At 44.7% G+C, this 16413-nt stretch overlaps 1 protein-coding gene across 3 annotated transcripts in view; it reads left to right on the top strand.

Annotated features, from left to right (window-relative positions):
* ADAM12 (ADAM metallopeptidase domain 12) overlaps positions 1 to 16413 on the top strand; it is a 379957-nt gene that overhangs the window by 99886 nt on the left and 263658 nt on the right. For all 3 annotated transcript variants that reach the window (XM_021072593.1, XM_021072591.1, XM_021072592.1), the window contains exon 3: positions 7174 to 7247. In XM_021072593.1, coding sequence (XP_020928252.1) covers positions 7174 to 7247 — 74 coding nt within the window. The remainder of the gene's footprint in view (positions 1 to 7173; positions 7248 to 16413) is intronic.

Genomic DNA, 16413 nt, shown 5'->3' with positions numbered 1-16413 from the left:
GTGCTGCAGAGGGATCTGGTTATTTCAGAGTCCCCTGAATGCAGTATTTTAATATTGTTGTTTGGCTTGAAAAACTGGATCCCTCTGAGCTTCTGGTACCGATGGTTGAAATGGATGAATTTGGCTCGGAACTGACCATTGTCTTTGAAAGGACAACCTAGAAATCGTAATGGGAGTGGACTTGGCTGTTGATGCCTCCCCGCATCTGATTTTTTAAGGCAGGTCCCTTCCTTCTGCCGACTCACTGCCAGCTTCTTCAATGCCATGGTCAGGTTCACATTTTTCTAAGTCATTAAAAATTATCTTTAAGGACATAGACGCACCCAGGAGATGATGCTGTATATCAGTTCAGGGAAAAAAATTCCTAAGCTTCCCTGCTCCCAGGAAAAGCTACATTTATGGCCTTGGGATATCCTGTAGCCATCATGGATGAAATAATTTAAATTCAAGTTTAGGTGAGTTCCCAATTATACAAAGTAAAGAAAGGAAGCACAATGGATAATACCAAGAAGAAGAAAAGAAACTGTAGCTAATCAAAAAAAAAAAAAAATCACTTTTTAAACATGTGTTTAAACTTCCAGTTAAGTGGGATGTGCTTTCTAAGTGCATTGTGAGAGGTCTCAGGTAGAGTACAGGGCAGCCCAGGGTCTGAGTGATGGGTAGCCGGGTCCAGCCAGAGCCTTATTTTGCAGACCTGCCTGCAAACTGTTTAGGGGAGTTGCCCAAACTCATTTCCATGGGAAACTTACAAGGAGAGAGGCCTCAGAAGAAACCTGCCTTGATCATGGACTTCTAGCTTCCAGAACTGTGTGAGAATAAATTTCTGTTAAGCTACCCGGTCGGTGATATTTTGTTATGGCAACCTCAGCAAACGAATACAGGGGGGCTTCTCAGGTTCTGGTAATATTTTGATTTTTCAGCTAGGTGGCAGGTACCCTGGTGATTATTTAATTGTTTTTTTAAATTGTACTTATGCATTTTATATACTCTTTTGGATATAATTTTTCCACCTAAAATCGTAGAATTACAATGACTGTCAAAACATGTCTAGCATAGTGTTGATAAGCGCTTAATTGATTTAGTCAGCAAATGCAGCTCTTTAAGCATTCAATAAAAGTTGCCGTTTCATTAGGCCAATCAATATGTCATTTTTAAGAAAAGGAATGCCGTATTTAACAGCACCAGTTCACCATCTCCAGTGTCTCAAAATCAAAAGAGAATGGAATGGATGCCTGCTTTTGCACCAAGAAATCTAATGCAATTAGTGGTTTTTGAGTTAAAACAGCTCCCTGTTCTCCTTCACCACTGATTTCTCCTGTACCATTCAGATCTCAGCTAAAATATACAGATAGCGCTCTTTCTGCCTCCCTGGGGACAACGTATTCATTTGAAATCTGTTGACGTTAGGACGTCGTAACAGCTCCTGTAGGGACTTTATGTGGAAATAGTGCAAATGCGAATGTTTCAACCCACTGAATTTTTCAGGGAAAAAAAGGGACTGCAAGTATTTTATTTTTATTCACAAAATCCTGATAATTGTGAGGATTTATCTTTAAAATAGTGATGGGCATGTCCCTATCTTAGGAAAACACAACTTGTAAGTAAAGTAACTAAGTTATTTACACACATGCGTGTAAAACACGTTGGATAGACAAACATATTGATTAATACGCTATTCGGACACATCTTGGCAGAACATTGCGAGGTGTTTTTTTCTTTTTCTCTTTTTAGGGCCTCCCCTGTGGTATATGGAAGTTTCCAGGCTAGGGGTCAAATCAGAACTGCAGCTGCCAGCCTACACAACAGCTTGCAGCAATCCTGTATTCTTTTTTTTTTTTTTAATTTTTTTTTTTTTTTTGTCTTTTTGCTATTTCTTGGGCCGCTCCCGCGGCATATGGAGGTTCCCAGGCTAGGGGTCCAATCGGAGCTGTAGCCACTGGCCTACGCCAGAGCCACAGCAACGCGGGATCCGAGCCGTGTCTGCAACCTACACCACAGCTCACGGCAACACCGGATCGTTAACCCACTGAGCAAGGCCAGGGACCGAACCTGCAACCTCACGGTTCCTAGTCAGATTCGTTAACCACTGTGCCACGACGGGAACTCCATTCCTGTATTCTTAACCCATTGAGCGAGGCTGGGGATCGAACCTGCATCCTCGTGGATACTAGTTGGGTTCTTTTTTTTGTCTTTTCGTTTTGTTTTGTTTTGTTTTTTTAGGGCTGTGCCCCCGAATGGAAGTTCCCAGGCTAGGGGTTGAATCAGAGCTACAGCTGCCAGCCTACACCACAGCCACAGCAACATGGGATCCGAGCCTCATCTGCCACCTGCATCTTCATGTATACTAGTTGGGTTTGTTAACCACTGAGCCACGATGGGAGTTCCTCGTTGGGTTCTTAACCAGCTGAGCCACAACAGAAACTCCCTAGGATTTTATTGTAAACACACTTAATCTCATTTTTCTAAGATACAGCTAATGAGTACAAACTGCAGACCCTGGAGAGAACATTCTATATATATTTATTTGTAATTAAATCTAGGTGTCAGAAAGTATTGGTAATTTAGCTAAAAAATCCTTGTGACAGACTTGAAAGTGTACTCAGCTGAGAAGCACTTCCGTAGGCTATGTTAAAATCAAAAGAAGTGATGTGTGTTTAACGTTGCATGGGGTAGGAATAGTGATATTGAATGTAAAAGTTCAACAGGCACTCGGAAATCCATACAATCTTATAAACACCAGCCAGTCTCAAAACATAGCAGGTCAGAAGTATGGTTTTTAGTGGACCACTGATGTTTGTGTAATCATTTGCTAGAATGAATCCATAAAAAACAAGATCTGTTTAAACCCAGAAAACAGACTTAAGCATTCCGTGTATATGGAAGGTCCTGTGTATAATGCTTATGCTTAAGTAACTACTCAAAAAATAATGTCACCTACTAATGAAAATTGAGAGGAGCTTTCCTAAAACACATTAAAAAAAAAACCAACTCGGATTTGCACCTAATTTTATCTCTTAAAGGCACCAATGTTCAGAAGAGTCTAGCACTTGGGCAGAGATTGGGCGATGCAATTGCCAGGTCTTTATTGCTCACCCAGTTATGTCCAGTGTAGCTGGCAATGTCTGTGAACTTGCTGTGAGGACAGAAATGTTCCATGTTTGGCCTGTCCAGGAGGGGTACCGCCAACCACATGTTGCTTTTGAGCTTTGAAATGTGTCCAGTGCGACGGATGAGCTGATTCTTAATTTTTATTTCATTTTAATTAATTCGAATGTACATAGCCATATGTCGCTAATGGTTCCCATGTTACACAGAGGAAAAAGACATTCCAAGGGCTGCCCTGAAAATAAAGTGGATGGTGTTTCACCCTTTGTGACTTGACCCCGGTTATATGACATTATTTAATGCAAGCTGTAACATTTTCCCCAAACGTCCTGTGACTTTGTTGTGGATTTTGTTTCTTTTTTCTTTTTTTTTTAAGGGTACAACTGCAGCCTATGGAAGTTCCCGGGCTAGGGTTGGAATCGGAGCTGCAGCTGCCAGCCTACGCCACAGCCACAGCCACAGCCACAGTAACACCAGATCCCAGCCGCATCTGCAACCTTTGGCAAAGCTTGTGGCAAAGTGGGATCCTTAACCCACTGAGCAAGGCCAGGAACGGAACCCGCATCCTCATGGACACTATGTCTGGTTCTTAACCCACTGAGCCACAACGGGAGCTCCCCATTTTGTGTCATTTTAACTCGTTAGTTTAATGTTGGTTATTGGAACTTACAGTCCATTTTCTCTTAGGCTGAGGTTAGTTAATTCATAGTAGAGCTGAATGCTGTGTGGTAAAAACGTGCCTTAAACTAAGGAGTTCGTATCTTTCAAACTTTGAATGTTAGAGAGCTATGCGTGAACTTCTCATTCTCCCATCTCTTATTCAAGCCCAAAATCAAAATACGCACAAAGCAAAGGCAGACAAACCGATACACTGAGGTCAGCAGCACTAACTTAATATGCACGGTGATGTTTGAGCAAGACTGAAATGCCATCTGTAGCACCAGGCAGCGCCATGGGAGCCTGGCGATCTTGGGTTTGGGAAGCTGGCACCATTCTGACCCAGCTCTCCTCCTCGTGGACCCTTTTAAGCCACTAAGGAACCTTCATTCCTACACTGGGCTGTGATGGCATTTGGCACTTCCTTAGGTGGACTGCGACTAAACCCTCCCCTGCCCTTCTCCATCAGCCTGGACCATTGGGCAGCACTGCCAGGCGTCCACCTAAACACAGGAGCCCAGTGAGCTAGTTCAGGGCATGGTCATGATGAGTGAATTCTCTTAACACATCATCAGAATGAAAACACAGAGTTCATTTTTAAAAAATAAACATCAAAGGGAGTTCCCATCGTGGCTCAGAGGATTTTGAACCCGACTAGGATCGATGAGGATGCAGGTTCCATCCCTGGCCTCACTCAGTGGGTTAAGGATCCAGCACTGCCATGAGCTGTGGTGTAGGTCACAGAGGCATCTCAGATCCTGCGTGGCTGTGGCTGTGGTGTAGGCTGGCAGCTGCAGCTCGGATTCAACCCCTAGCCTGGGAACTTCCATATGCTGCAGGTGAGGCCCTAAAAAGCAAAATAAATAAATAAAAATAAATGTAAACATTAAACATTTTGAGTTTCTCTAGGAGAGAAATGTCTGATAGACATGTAGAACCCCCATTTGAAATGTGCTGCCCTGAGGGAGGGGGAGTAGGAGTGGACTGTCCCTACCCAGAATCACTGAGGATGCCCAGGGGGAGGGGCAGCAAGGGGTGGGGGCATCATAGAATAACCTTAGGATGGCACATGGATTTAGACTCGGGTGAGGACTCTGAATCATTGACTTGGGCTCAGCAAGAGAGAATGTGGCACATTCGGCCCCCTTGTTTAGGTGGGAGAGAACTTGGGGCAGGCATGGGTTAAGGGGCACTGCCCTGTGGATATGTTCCTGGGACAGGACAAGAAACTCATTGGGATTTCTGGGGCAGAACAGAGAAGATAGATGCTGTGCCGCCACTGACAATGGACAGGTGAGGGCTTCCTGGCGCCCAGAGGAGAAAAGGGGCAGGGGTCTGCCTGGCAAGAGGGAGAAGAGGTTGCTTGCCCCATTCATTGATTGATTCCTTCATCCAGCAACTCGTGAGCTTTTATTATTTGTCTGGCATCATTGTGGACATTATAAATCAGTGGACCCACAAGTCAACATATTGAATTATAACCAGTAAGAAGGAAGTTCTTCCTTACACGGAGGAAAAGGGCAGGAGACTGGAAGAAAGAAAACCTAGGGAGGAGTTCCCATCGTGGCTCAGTGGTGAATGAACCCACCTGGCACCATGAGGACATGGGTTTGATCCCTGGCCTCACTCAGTGGGTTAAGGATCCGGCGCTGCCGTGAGCTGTGGCGTAGGTCGCAGATGCAGCTGGGATCCCATGTTGCTGTGGCTGTGGTGTAGACCGGTGGCTACAGCTCCAATTGGACCCCTAGCCTGGGAACCTCCATATGCCTTGGGTGCGGCCTTAAAAAGACAACAAAGAAAAGAAAAGAAAAGAAAGCCTGGAGAGAGGTGGATGTTGCTAGATTGGGGAGTGAGGTAAGGCTTTTTGAATCATTGACATTTAAGCTGATAGCAAGGACAAGCGTTGGAAGGAAGCCTTCCAGGCAGAGGGAACAGCCTATGCAAAGACTCAGAGCTGCAAAGGGGCTTGGTGTGTTTGAGGAGCTGGCAAGAGCCGGCCGAGTGAGGAGGAGAGCAATGGAGGTGCGTATGGAGGGTGGAGGGCCAGGCCTACCGGTGCTTCAGGCCACATATTCGCGGCGGAAAGAGCATGGAGATTTCTCAAAAACCTAAAAATTGAACTACCACGTGACCCAGGATTCCACTCCTGGGTATATATCTGAAAAAAACAAACCACTAATTCAAAAAGATACTACACCCCAATGTTCATAGCAGCACTATTTACAAAGCCAAGATATAGGAAGCAATCTGTGTTGCACAAAAGAAGATGTGATGTACACACACACACGTGTGCGCACACACACAATCGAACACTATTCAGCCATAAAAAAGAATGAAAATGTTGCTGTTTGCAGCAATGTAGATGGACTTGGAGGCATATGCTGAGTGAAATAAGTCCGACAAGAGAGACAGATACTGTATGATATCACCTGTATGTGGAATCTAAAAATATGACAAACGACAAACGAGAAAGAATCAGCTCACGGATATAGAGAGAAAACTAGTGTTTCCCATGGCGGAGAGGGAAGTCGGAAGGGGCATTGTGGGGTAGGGGCTAAGACTAACACTATTAGTGGGAAGGGGCTAACACTATTAGGCGTAAAATAAGCTACCAGGATATACTGTACAACTTGATGAATATAGCCAATATTTTATAGTAGCTATAAATAGAGTATAACCTTTAGAAATTGCAAATCACTGTATTGTGCACCTGTAACTTATATAATATTGTACATCACTTATACTCTGATAAAATGTTTTTTAAGAAGTTGGCATCTTATCGTCAGTGCAATGGGCTGTCCACACAGGCTTGTCGTAAGCAGGGGTAGGTGGATGAGGTTGCATTTTTATCAATATCCTCCCACTGCCTTTGGAAAATGAAGGGGAGAAAAGCAAGGCCTCCAGGGTAAAGAGTTTTGCTACATCCAGGTGAGAGATGGCTGCCGTTTGGACCAGAGCAGGACGAAGGGATGTTCCCTTTACCTCGGGAGTTGAGTTTTGGAGGGCGACTCAAGAGGACCTCATGGTGGATCGGATAGAGTTGCTGGGGGTGAAGGGCTCCAATTTCTGAGCAGTTGGGAAAATGAAAGTGCCCTTTCTAGAAACAGAAACTGAGGAAGGAGTGGATTATGGAACATAGGCGTTGAGTCAAGGAGGCTCCCAAGGGCACCATGGCTAAAGAGAGGCAGGCAGAGACAGGGAGCGCAGGTGCGTTGGTGCTGTCCCGGTGGGTGACATGGTTTCCAGACGCTCCTCCTGCTTCTGCGGGTCTCCTCTCCTGGGGTCTCAGAATGGTCCCAGGAAGAAAAGGTATTTTCTTCTCCCTCCGTTGAAGATGCCTGTGGAGGCCATTCAGCTGTTGGCACGTCAAAGGGATGTGATTTTCACCTGACTTCCTCATTTATCTTTCAGAATCATCCAGAAGAGTTGCATTTTCGAATACAACTGGAAAGCAAAGAACTGATCGTAAAGCTGGAAAGAAACGAGTAAGTCGAGTTAATTCCTGTTAATGGCAGGGTAGGAGAGTGAGGGCCAGTGGGGATCCAAAAGGGCTGCATAGTTGACGTGGGCGTTTAGAGACACGGAGCTGAATGTGTGGACTCGTAATCCACATTTGGATTCGAGGCTGGAATTAACTTCAAAAAAAAAAAAACAAAAAAAAAAAAAACAAAAAAAAGATCCAATGGAAAAATAAAGAATTTTATCACTCTCAAAAAAGAACTTTATAGCTCAGCAGCTTTTTCTCATAGTTCTGATATTTCCCTTCTTCTCAGAGCCTGATCTTTCAAGGATAGAATTTAAGCATCCTCTGTGCTGTTCCAATAACAGTGTTCCATAATTAGTTGACTTTTGGCAATTCCCAGGTTATATAAGGAGAAACAGCTTCAAATGGGTGGAAGCTCTTTTTTCCTTGAGAATTACCAAGAGTTTATTTTATCTTTCAGAGCTTGTCTCCAGTGGTATAAAGTATTTAATCTTTTTATTTAAAAATGTAGACTTTTTTTTTGCAAAATTATATAAATTTCCAGAAAATGGTATTATTTTTTTCTTCTGTAGCACATGGATGTTATTACGTATTTGGTAGACCTTCCCAGGAGAACACTGTGCCTGCTTCAAGGCATAAGTAGAAAAAAAAAAAAAAACTCATATTCGTGTCATCTTTTGCCCTCTGTGGCTCTCCCCTTGGGTTCCTCCAACCTAAAAGACCCTTTATTATTCTATTTGATTAGTACCAGAAAAGAATCGTGCTGTAATAAGCAATCCGTAGTTAAAGATATCAATCAAGTTCTCAAGTCATGCTTGATTCCAAACAGGAGTTTCTCTTTGCCAGAAGTACTGCTTTCTATTCCTCACCCAGAAATGCTGATTTTTTTTTTCTCTGAAATGACAGTGTAGATAAAATAGCTTCCCTGAAATGAGATCTGCCAGAGATACTGAGTCACAGAAATCAGACTCAGCATCTCTGTGGAATCAAGAGTCAGATCACTTCCTTGTTTCGGTGCTTTGGTGTGAGCGTCCTGAGCAAATCAGATGCATGAGGTCGTGGGTGGACAATTCTCACGTTTAGTATCTGACACCAGGGCCAGCAGCAGTTTTTGAAAACTTAGATAGGCAAAATGTAAAGTACACCTGAATATATATTTAAAATAAATATATTTTAAATGAATATATGTGAAGTCGCATATGGTCTGCTTCCTGAGATCTCCAGCCTGCCTCTGCGTTTCTTGCGTGTCTCCCTCTCGCCATCAGATGGATGAAAAGCCTTTGTGAGAAGTAAATCGGGTATTTCTCGTGACGTGGTGATCTTAAAACAGAGGTTCAGGCACACATTTTAGATCATCAGGGAGCCGAATGGAAACCCCTATGTTGCTTTGGCTCTGTCTCTCTTAGCAAAGTCAATATTTTCATGCTCTTTTTTTTTTTTTTTGGTCATGTAAGAATATCATAGGGTGTTTTCATTTTTGTGCACGGCTGTGTGTATGTGGTTTTGAAAGCATCTCAGTGGACAGAACTCACTGTCCCCTGAAGAACAAAAGAAAAGAAGGCTTCTGGTGGTGATGCATTTCCTCGATGGGCCGCTGGATTTGGGAAGGGTCTTTATTGCAGCGGCTCCTGTTGATGGCCTTTTGGAGGAATGTGGCCAATGGCGTGGCTGATACTGACCCTGGACCCTTGCGTGATGTGAGACCTGCAGGTAGAGGGATGGAAACTGACTTAGTAAAACATTACATTACTGTTTTCACTGTAAAAGGAATGTGTGTCCAATGCGGAAAACTGAAAACTATAGCAAAACAAAAAAACAAGGGACCCCCTTCCCCCCCAAACTACCCCTACTACCAAACACCACTCTGGTTAGTATTTTGGCGAATGTTCCTACAGACCTTATTTCTTATAAATAAGGCTTTGCTTCTTGTGTCTTCCTAGTTGATAGCGGAGTCCTGTCATGTGATACCCTGTTCTTCCTTCAGCTTTGCAATATGGATGTACTTTTCCAAACAGAAAGGCGTTGCTTAGAGCCCATCTGGGTCTCTGAGTCTGTAAAGTGGCTTAATAGCCTTTTTCAAGGTTCTCTTTGAAAATGATTTATCTTCCACAAAGGCGTATAGTCCACACTGGCTAATTAAATAGAAGATTATTTGAAAGGGTGCCTTGATTTGCTCACTTCCAATCCCAGGCCTTTCACAAAATAATCTCAAAATTAGAAAAGTTGTAAAAAAACTATCTCTTCTTTATGTCTCTTTTCCCAACTTCACCGTCACTGTATGTTTTAGAAAAATATATGGAGATTGTTTAATGTATTTCTGTGACCTTTCAGAGCTTTATTTTAATTATGCTACTTATACTAATTGTAGGGATTTCATTTTGTTTAAAATAACATTTTCAAAATTGGAGCATGGCTGTATTATTATCTTAGTAATCCATTCCCCCAGATACTTCGGTATAACAAATTTTTCAAAAAGGTGACATGTCTGTTTCATTAGAATGTCACTTTTGGAATGATGACTACCAAAAAATTCCTCAATTTTATGGAATGAAATGCTTGTATCCTACTGGCTCTTAAAGCTCTCAGGCATAAAAGGTCATCAACCATCCAGTATAAAATCAAATTTTTTTTTTTTTTTTTTTGGCTGTAGCTGTGGCACAGGGAAGTTCCTGGGCCAGGGATCAAATCTGCACAACAGCTTCGATCCTTAACCCCCGGATCCTTAACCCTACGCCGGGCTGGGGATTGAAGCCTCACCTTGGCAGAGACCCCAGCCACCGGCAGAGACAATGCTAGATCCTTAACCTGCTGTACCACAGCAGGAATTTTAATTTGCATAGCCTTTGGCTCAACAGATCCATGGAGAATTTATCCAAATGAAGCTTCAAGGACCCAAAGGCCATGTGCACTGTGCGAGATCAAGGTACATATTTAACAACCAGCAGAGCAGAGAGCCTGACCTATCAGAAGGCAGGTCTGAATCCTGCGTCAGAGCCTGAGGGGGAATCAGCCCTGTGTTCAGGGATGTTCACTGCAGGATGTTTTACCCCAAAGTCCATCAACAGGGGATGTGTTGAATAAGTTATGCCTCAGAACTCCACAGTGGCGCATCTAAAGAGGATGTCGGAGATTTTTACTGTTGTAAAAGCATTGGTAATGTGAAATCAGTGTGAACAGCATGTTAGATCATAATTCACATGGTATTCAGCTTTTATCTTAAAATTATACTCACGTCCATGCATACTCCAAAGATTTGGATGACATTTACTTTATCAATGTTTTACAACAAGAAAATATTACTCTTAAGGGAGTTGCCACTGTGGCGCAGCTGAAATGAACCCGACTGATATCCATGAGGACAGGGGTTCGATCCCTGGCCTGGCTCAGTGGGTTAAGAATCCGGCGTTGCCGTGAGCTGGGAGGTAGGTCACAGACGCAGCTCAGATCCCACATTGCTATGGCTGTGCTGTACGTTGGCAGCTACAGCTCAGATTTGACCCCTAGCCTGGGAGCTTCCATGTGCCTCGGATGTGGCCCTAGAAAGCAAAAAAAAAAAAAAAAAAAAAAAAAAATAAAAAGAGGGAGGAAAGAAAGAAAACATTACTGTTAAATTAGGAAAACCTTTTATTTTGAAGGAAAAAAGGCTGCTGCAAAAAAACTGGAAGTGGCTGAAAGGAAGACGGTTGAAGTGTGTACTCTTTATAAAAAGGAAGAAGTGGATGTTAGACACCTGGCAACTTTCCAAGGGCTGAAAACTCTGCCCACTGAATATATCTAGCAATCTATTTTAACTAAAAACCTGCTTCAAAATCATAACCAAGGGAGTTCCTGCAAGGGCGCAGTGGGTTAAGAATCTGACTGCAGTGGCTTGGGTTACTGAAAGGCACAGGTTCGATCCCCAGCCCGGCACAGTGGATTAAGGATCTGACGTTTCCAAAGCTGTGGTATAGGTCACAGACAATGGCTCGGATTCAGTCCCTGGCCCGGGAACTTCCATATACCTCGGGTGCAGCCAAAAAAAAAAAAAAAAAAAAAAAACATATATATATATATATATCTCCCCAATAAAGGGGTCCTCAGTGCCTTTAATCATAAAAGCCATCCTCTAAAGCAAACACTAAAGAAGAGTCACCTGAGTGACCCCACTCAAAATCTCTTCATGTGAACCAGTCCTTCGTGAAGCAGGGCTGAATTTGTATTACACGGTTGTTTTGGGAAATCTATTTTATTTGCTTTCTACCATCTCTAATTTGCGCAAAGATCAGGTGCTGCGCACTTAAAAATCTGTGTTTGTAGAGCCATAATTGAATGTTTAAAGAAACTCAGAGCTTCTCTGGAGAAGCATTTTTCACGAGGTTGCTGCCTGCCCATGGAACTGCGGGGGCCAGCTTTATAACTTCCATAACTCTCCTGGGTCCCCATGGACGGCCGGGCCGTTCCTCAAACAGGTGCTCTGTGCAACTGCATCTTTGATCAAAATGCTTTATTGGGCAGGCTGGCCAGCTTCAACCCCGTTTTTCCAGTTCAGAATAATTAAAACCGATGGCGACAGATCACAGTTCCCTACCTAGCTCCAACACACGGAGCTTCCTGTTTTCAAGCCCTGTCCATCACGGAGGGAAGGCAGTTGCTGGGGGAAGTCCATGGCCCCTGTGGTTCCTATTTGGGGTGTCTCTGAGCTAGAAGAACTTTGGCAATGACTTTCCTTTGGTCTGGAATAATTCCAGGCACCTTTTAAGGGGCAGCTCTAATGAACATTCCCTCTAAGAGGAACAGTTGAAGAAAGAGGATTTTAAATTTGTCAGCCGTGCATAAATATTTGAAGAGGCGTTTATGGGACGATGTCTCTGAATGTCATGATGCAGGATTGAGAAGGCAGCCAGGGCACTGGGTGGGTTTGCAGTCGGCTGAACAACTACCCAGAGGATAGTAAGCCGTCGTTCAGATGGACCAAAGTGTGCTGGACGGCTGGACTGAGGTTGCTGTCTGTGGCCTTAGGGCTCATCCTGGCCCACGATTTGTCATCCCGTCTCTATGGAGACATAAAAGGTGTGTGGATCACACTTCTTGGCAACTCAAAGCTGGAGGGAGAGAATCGTGCCCTGCATGGCGGGGCCTGGATTAGGGAGATTGCTGCAGTTTGGCTCAAGGGGCCAAAACTAACAAGGCGTGATTGAATGGGGGTAAATGTAAAGTTACCTGGTTAACAAAGAAATTAACATGTTAAGTTCAGAAGGAAATTGACTAGTAGTTCTTGAGAATGAGACCTGCACATTCCACGTGAGCCCTTGAGGAGATACAGCTGCTAGATGGTGGATGCCATCTGAGTGGCAGGTGCACAGGGTGAGTCCCGGACCAGAAGGGCCACCATTCTGCTGTGCAGGACCCTGACCCCTTCTCGGTTTCAAGCGCATGGTTCGAGAGCTGCCTTGCCACCCGTTCCCATCTCTACCACTGAACTTTCATCACCTCTCCCACCAGCCAGAGGTGCTCTGAAGGTCAGGGGAGGGTCTTAACTTGCCCCTCCACCCCTTTCCATGGGGCCTGGCTTCCTCTCTGAGCACTTATCAAGGGACTAAGTGGTGGGATGTGGAGAGCCTGGACCAGCCAGGAGTGAGTCCGCAGGAGGGTAAAGATGTGTCCTGGGTGGTGTAAGAAACTACCTATTCAAGGAGGAAGTTTCCAGCAAGGATGCAGGTTGGGAGTCAGGAAACTAGATTCTGAAACCCAGCTTTGCTTCCAGCAAGTTAAGACCTTGCCCCTGACCTTCAGAGCACCTCTGGCTGGTGGGAGAGGTGATCAAATGTCAATAGTAGTGATGGGAACGGTGGCAGGCAGCTCTCAAACGATGTGCCTGAAACCACGCAGGGGTCAGAGTCATGCACAGCAGAATGGTGGCCCTTCCGGTCCAGGACCCACCTGTGCACCTGCCACTCAGGTGGCAGCCTGTTTATAATCTCTCTGTTTCCTCATCTGCGAGGCGGAATAAAAGTCTATGTAAAGTCAGGATCAAGAGGTGAGAGCCCATGTTAGTTTCGATGGTCAGATTTGAAGGATTCAGTGACATATTCTTGTGGATCGAGTGATAGTAGTTATTTCTCCCAATTATATCCTTGGCTTCACCATAACTATGTCCCGTTTCAAATGTCCTAAATTAGTGCAGATCAGGTTATGCCTAATCTTCACCTGTAAATTATGGCACTAGCCAAACATCTCAATTCTGACAAGAGCTGGAAAGGACTCGTGTGCTGCTTCTTTGGGTTCCCGTTGCTGTTGTGGTCCTAATTTCACAATATTGACGTCCTTGGTAATTGGAATTTTTAAATCTTCGCTCACAGAGTGCTATTTATTTCCATTTCTGCTCTTGCAGAAGAAGCCTAGCCTGCCTGTCAGCATGTCTAGCCTTAACCTGCCTGGTAGTTATAATGAATGACTAAACTAATGAGGGCAAAACTGTAAATCAGCAGCTTTGCTCTCTCATCTCATGTTTTTCTCTCTTGGCTTTCCTTCCACCATTCACAAATCTGTATCAGAGTCTTTATTAATTCAAATGACTCCTAATGTTAATCAACAGTATATCAACGGAACTGTTTATTAGTCATTTGTCCACCAACATTTATTTCATACCAGACACTGTGCTGGGCACTGGTGGTGGCATCGTCAACAAGGTAAGGTTCTTGCTCTCCTGCAGGACGGGGGTGTTTGGGGGGCCAGCAGCCTCAGGACTACCTGGGAGCTTCTCCCCAAGGCAGATGTCTGGCCCTGCTTCTCTCCTATCAGACCAGAACCCCCACTTACAGGACCTGGGGACCTGTATCTTTAACGTATTCCACAGGGAGTTATATTTGTACTTTCATTGGCAAGCCATTGGCTGCATGAAGCTATTTAATTTTCAAAGATTAAGACTTCAGTTCCTCAGTCACAAAGTTCAAGTGCTCAGTAGTCACATATGGCTATAGGGACACTTGCATCGTGGCGGGAGGGTGTGCTGGACACTAGCTCCTTCCAGGTTGGGGTTTCTGTCCTGGCTGACGCATGGCCCACAGGAACGTTCCTTCCTTCTCTTCAGGTTGCCTAATTCCTGCAGCTTAAAAGCTTCCTCCCTTCCTTTAGGGGTTGGGCAGTCCCAGAGGGCTCTACACTTTGATGAAAGGAAAAGTAGGGTAGAAAATTCTCTACGCATGACTGTAGACCCATGGAATTGACAAAAGCCACATGGATATCAGCGATTGTCTTCTTTTTTAGGGCTGCACCCGAGGCATTTGGGGGTTCCCAGGCTAGGGATCTAATGGAGCCGTAGCTGCCAGCCCATGCCACAGCTCATGGCAACCCCAGATCCTTAACCCACTGAGCGGGCCAGGGATGGAACCTGCATCCTCATGGATGCTAGTCAGGTGGTTTCTGCTGAGCCACAGCAGGAACTACAATATTAGCGATCTTCTAACTAGACCAGACTCCTTCCAATTTCGGTTAAAATCTCTCAGGCTTCACATTTCAGATCTTTCTAATTGGGCTAAATTTTGTTCCCGGAGTAAGAGCTAAATTCCCCTGAGCGTCTCTCTCTTCACGTCAGTCTTTGAAGTTACACATGCCTTGGAAAAGGTCAGATCACCATTTTTAGAGTTTTTGTTCTCCACCCCGACTTAGCTTTCATGTGCCGAGATTGGTTAAGATCAACCTTTTCAAAGCGGTGCCCCTCTGGGTACCAGTTTGAGAGGGTGGCATCCTTGAGCGCCTTCTATAAAGTGCGAAGGCCTTGAAAAGGCTGAGAGAGCGGCATCCTTGAGCGCCTGCTGTACAGTTAGAAGGACTTGCAGAGGGCGTCTGGTACAGAAGTGGATCTCCAGGTTGAATTACGTCACTTGCCGTCTTTCACCTCTTGTGCTGTGGGTTTATGATTTTCTGATGAAAACCCTGCCGTGTCCTTGGGGTACCTCTCCGGAACTGCATCCCCCATGGATAATAATGGATATTCTGGCCATTTCCAGATGGTCTCTGGTGGCGGAGGGAGAGCCGATGCTGGCTTTGTGGTTGTCATTTCACTGTCCCCTTCCTCCAGGATGGCCAAGGGTGGTTATGTGTAGTGCTTTGTAGGCTGGTTTATTTATGCCCAGCCTCTTGCCTTTTCCTGGCTGTTCTGTCTGCAACAGAACGGCTGTGATGCCTCTGTTTGTATGACACAATGACCCTCATCAGTCCCATGAGACAGTAAACAAAACTAATTCTCTAGAGAACTTGAAGCCCTTTCTGGCAGTTGGCTCATTTGAATCAGGATATACACACAGTCCCCATGTTGCGTTTTTTGCTGCGTCTAAGTCTTTTTTGAATATGTAGGTTCCCCGTCCTTCTTGTTAACTCTCGCGTTTGAAATCTTGCAGTCCTTGTGAGTGAAACCAGGTGGCTTGCCCAGTGGAATTTTCCGCATTCTCGATTGCTGATTTCATCCCCATGGTGACGTCTAGCCCATGCTTCTGTTCCCTGTGTTTCCTGCTAACCCGTGGTTAGATTTATAGCAATTCAGGTTCTGGGTTTGGGGCCAGACTACATCGTGGGTGGTGCTGCATCCTTTTCTTGCGTCATGTCAGAAGCTCCGTGACCTCTGCTTGTCTCTTTTTTGTAATGCTGGATAGGTGGCTGGGTTCAGGGATCATTCTGATGCTTCCGTTTTAAAACTCCACACCAACCTTTATCTGCCAATCAGTGGCCATTAGCAACAAATCTCTAGATCAGTTCTTTCTTCAGGTCTAGCAAAGGAGTGATGTTCTAATTCTATTGTTCCTTGATTTGTCAGCTGAAATTCTTCTAAAGAAGAACTTTGCCTCATCAGCTGTTGGTTTACTCGGAGGTTCCAGGTACAAGGCAGGATATTCTCTTTAGGGAACACCTTTATTTATTTATTTTTATTTTATTGTCTTTTTAGGGCTGCACCCACAGCATATGGAAGTTCCCAGGCTAGGGGTCGAATCAGAGCTACAGCTGCCAGGCTACACCACAGCCACAGCAACACCGGATCCAAGCCACTTCTGTGACGTACACTACAGCTCACAGCAATGCTAGATCCTTCAATCCACTGAGCAAGGCCAGGGATTGAACCCAAATCCTCATGGATACTGGTCGGGATGTTACCACTGAGCCACATCGGGAATTCCCTAGGGAACACCTTTAAT

The sequence above is a fragment of the Sus scrofa genome, chromosome 14 (genome assembly GCF_000003025.6).
Source record: "Sus scrofa isolate TJ Tabasco breed Duroc chromosome 14, Sscrofa11.1, whole genome shotgun sequence".
Lineage (NCBI taxonomy): Eukaryota > Metazoa > Chordata > Mammalia > Artiodactyla > Suidae > Sus > Sus scrofa.
The sequence above is the reverse complement of the archived record's forward strand: the minus strand, read 5'-3'. Positions and strand labels throughout refer to the sequence as shown.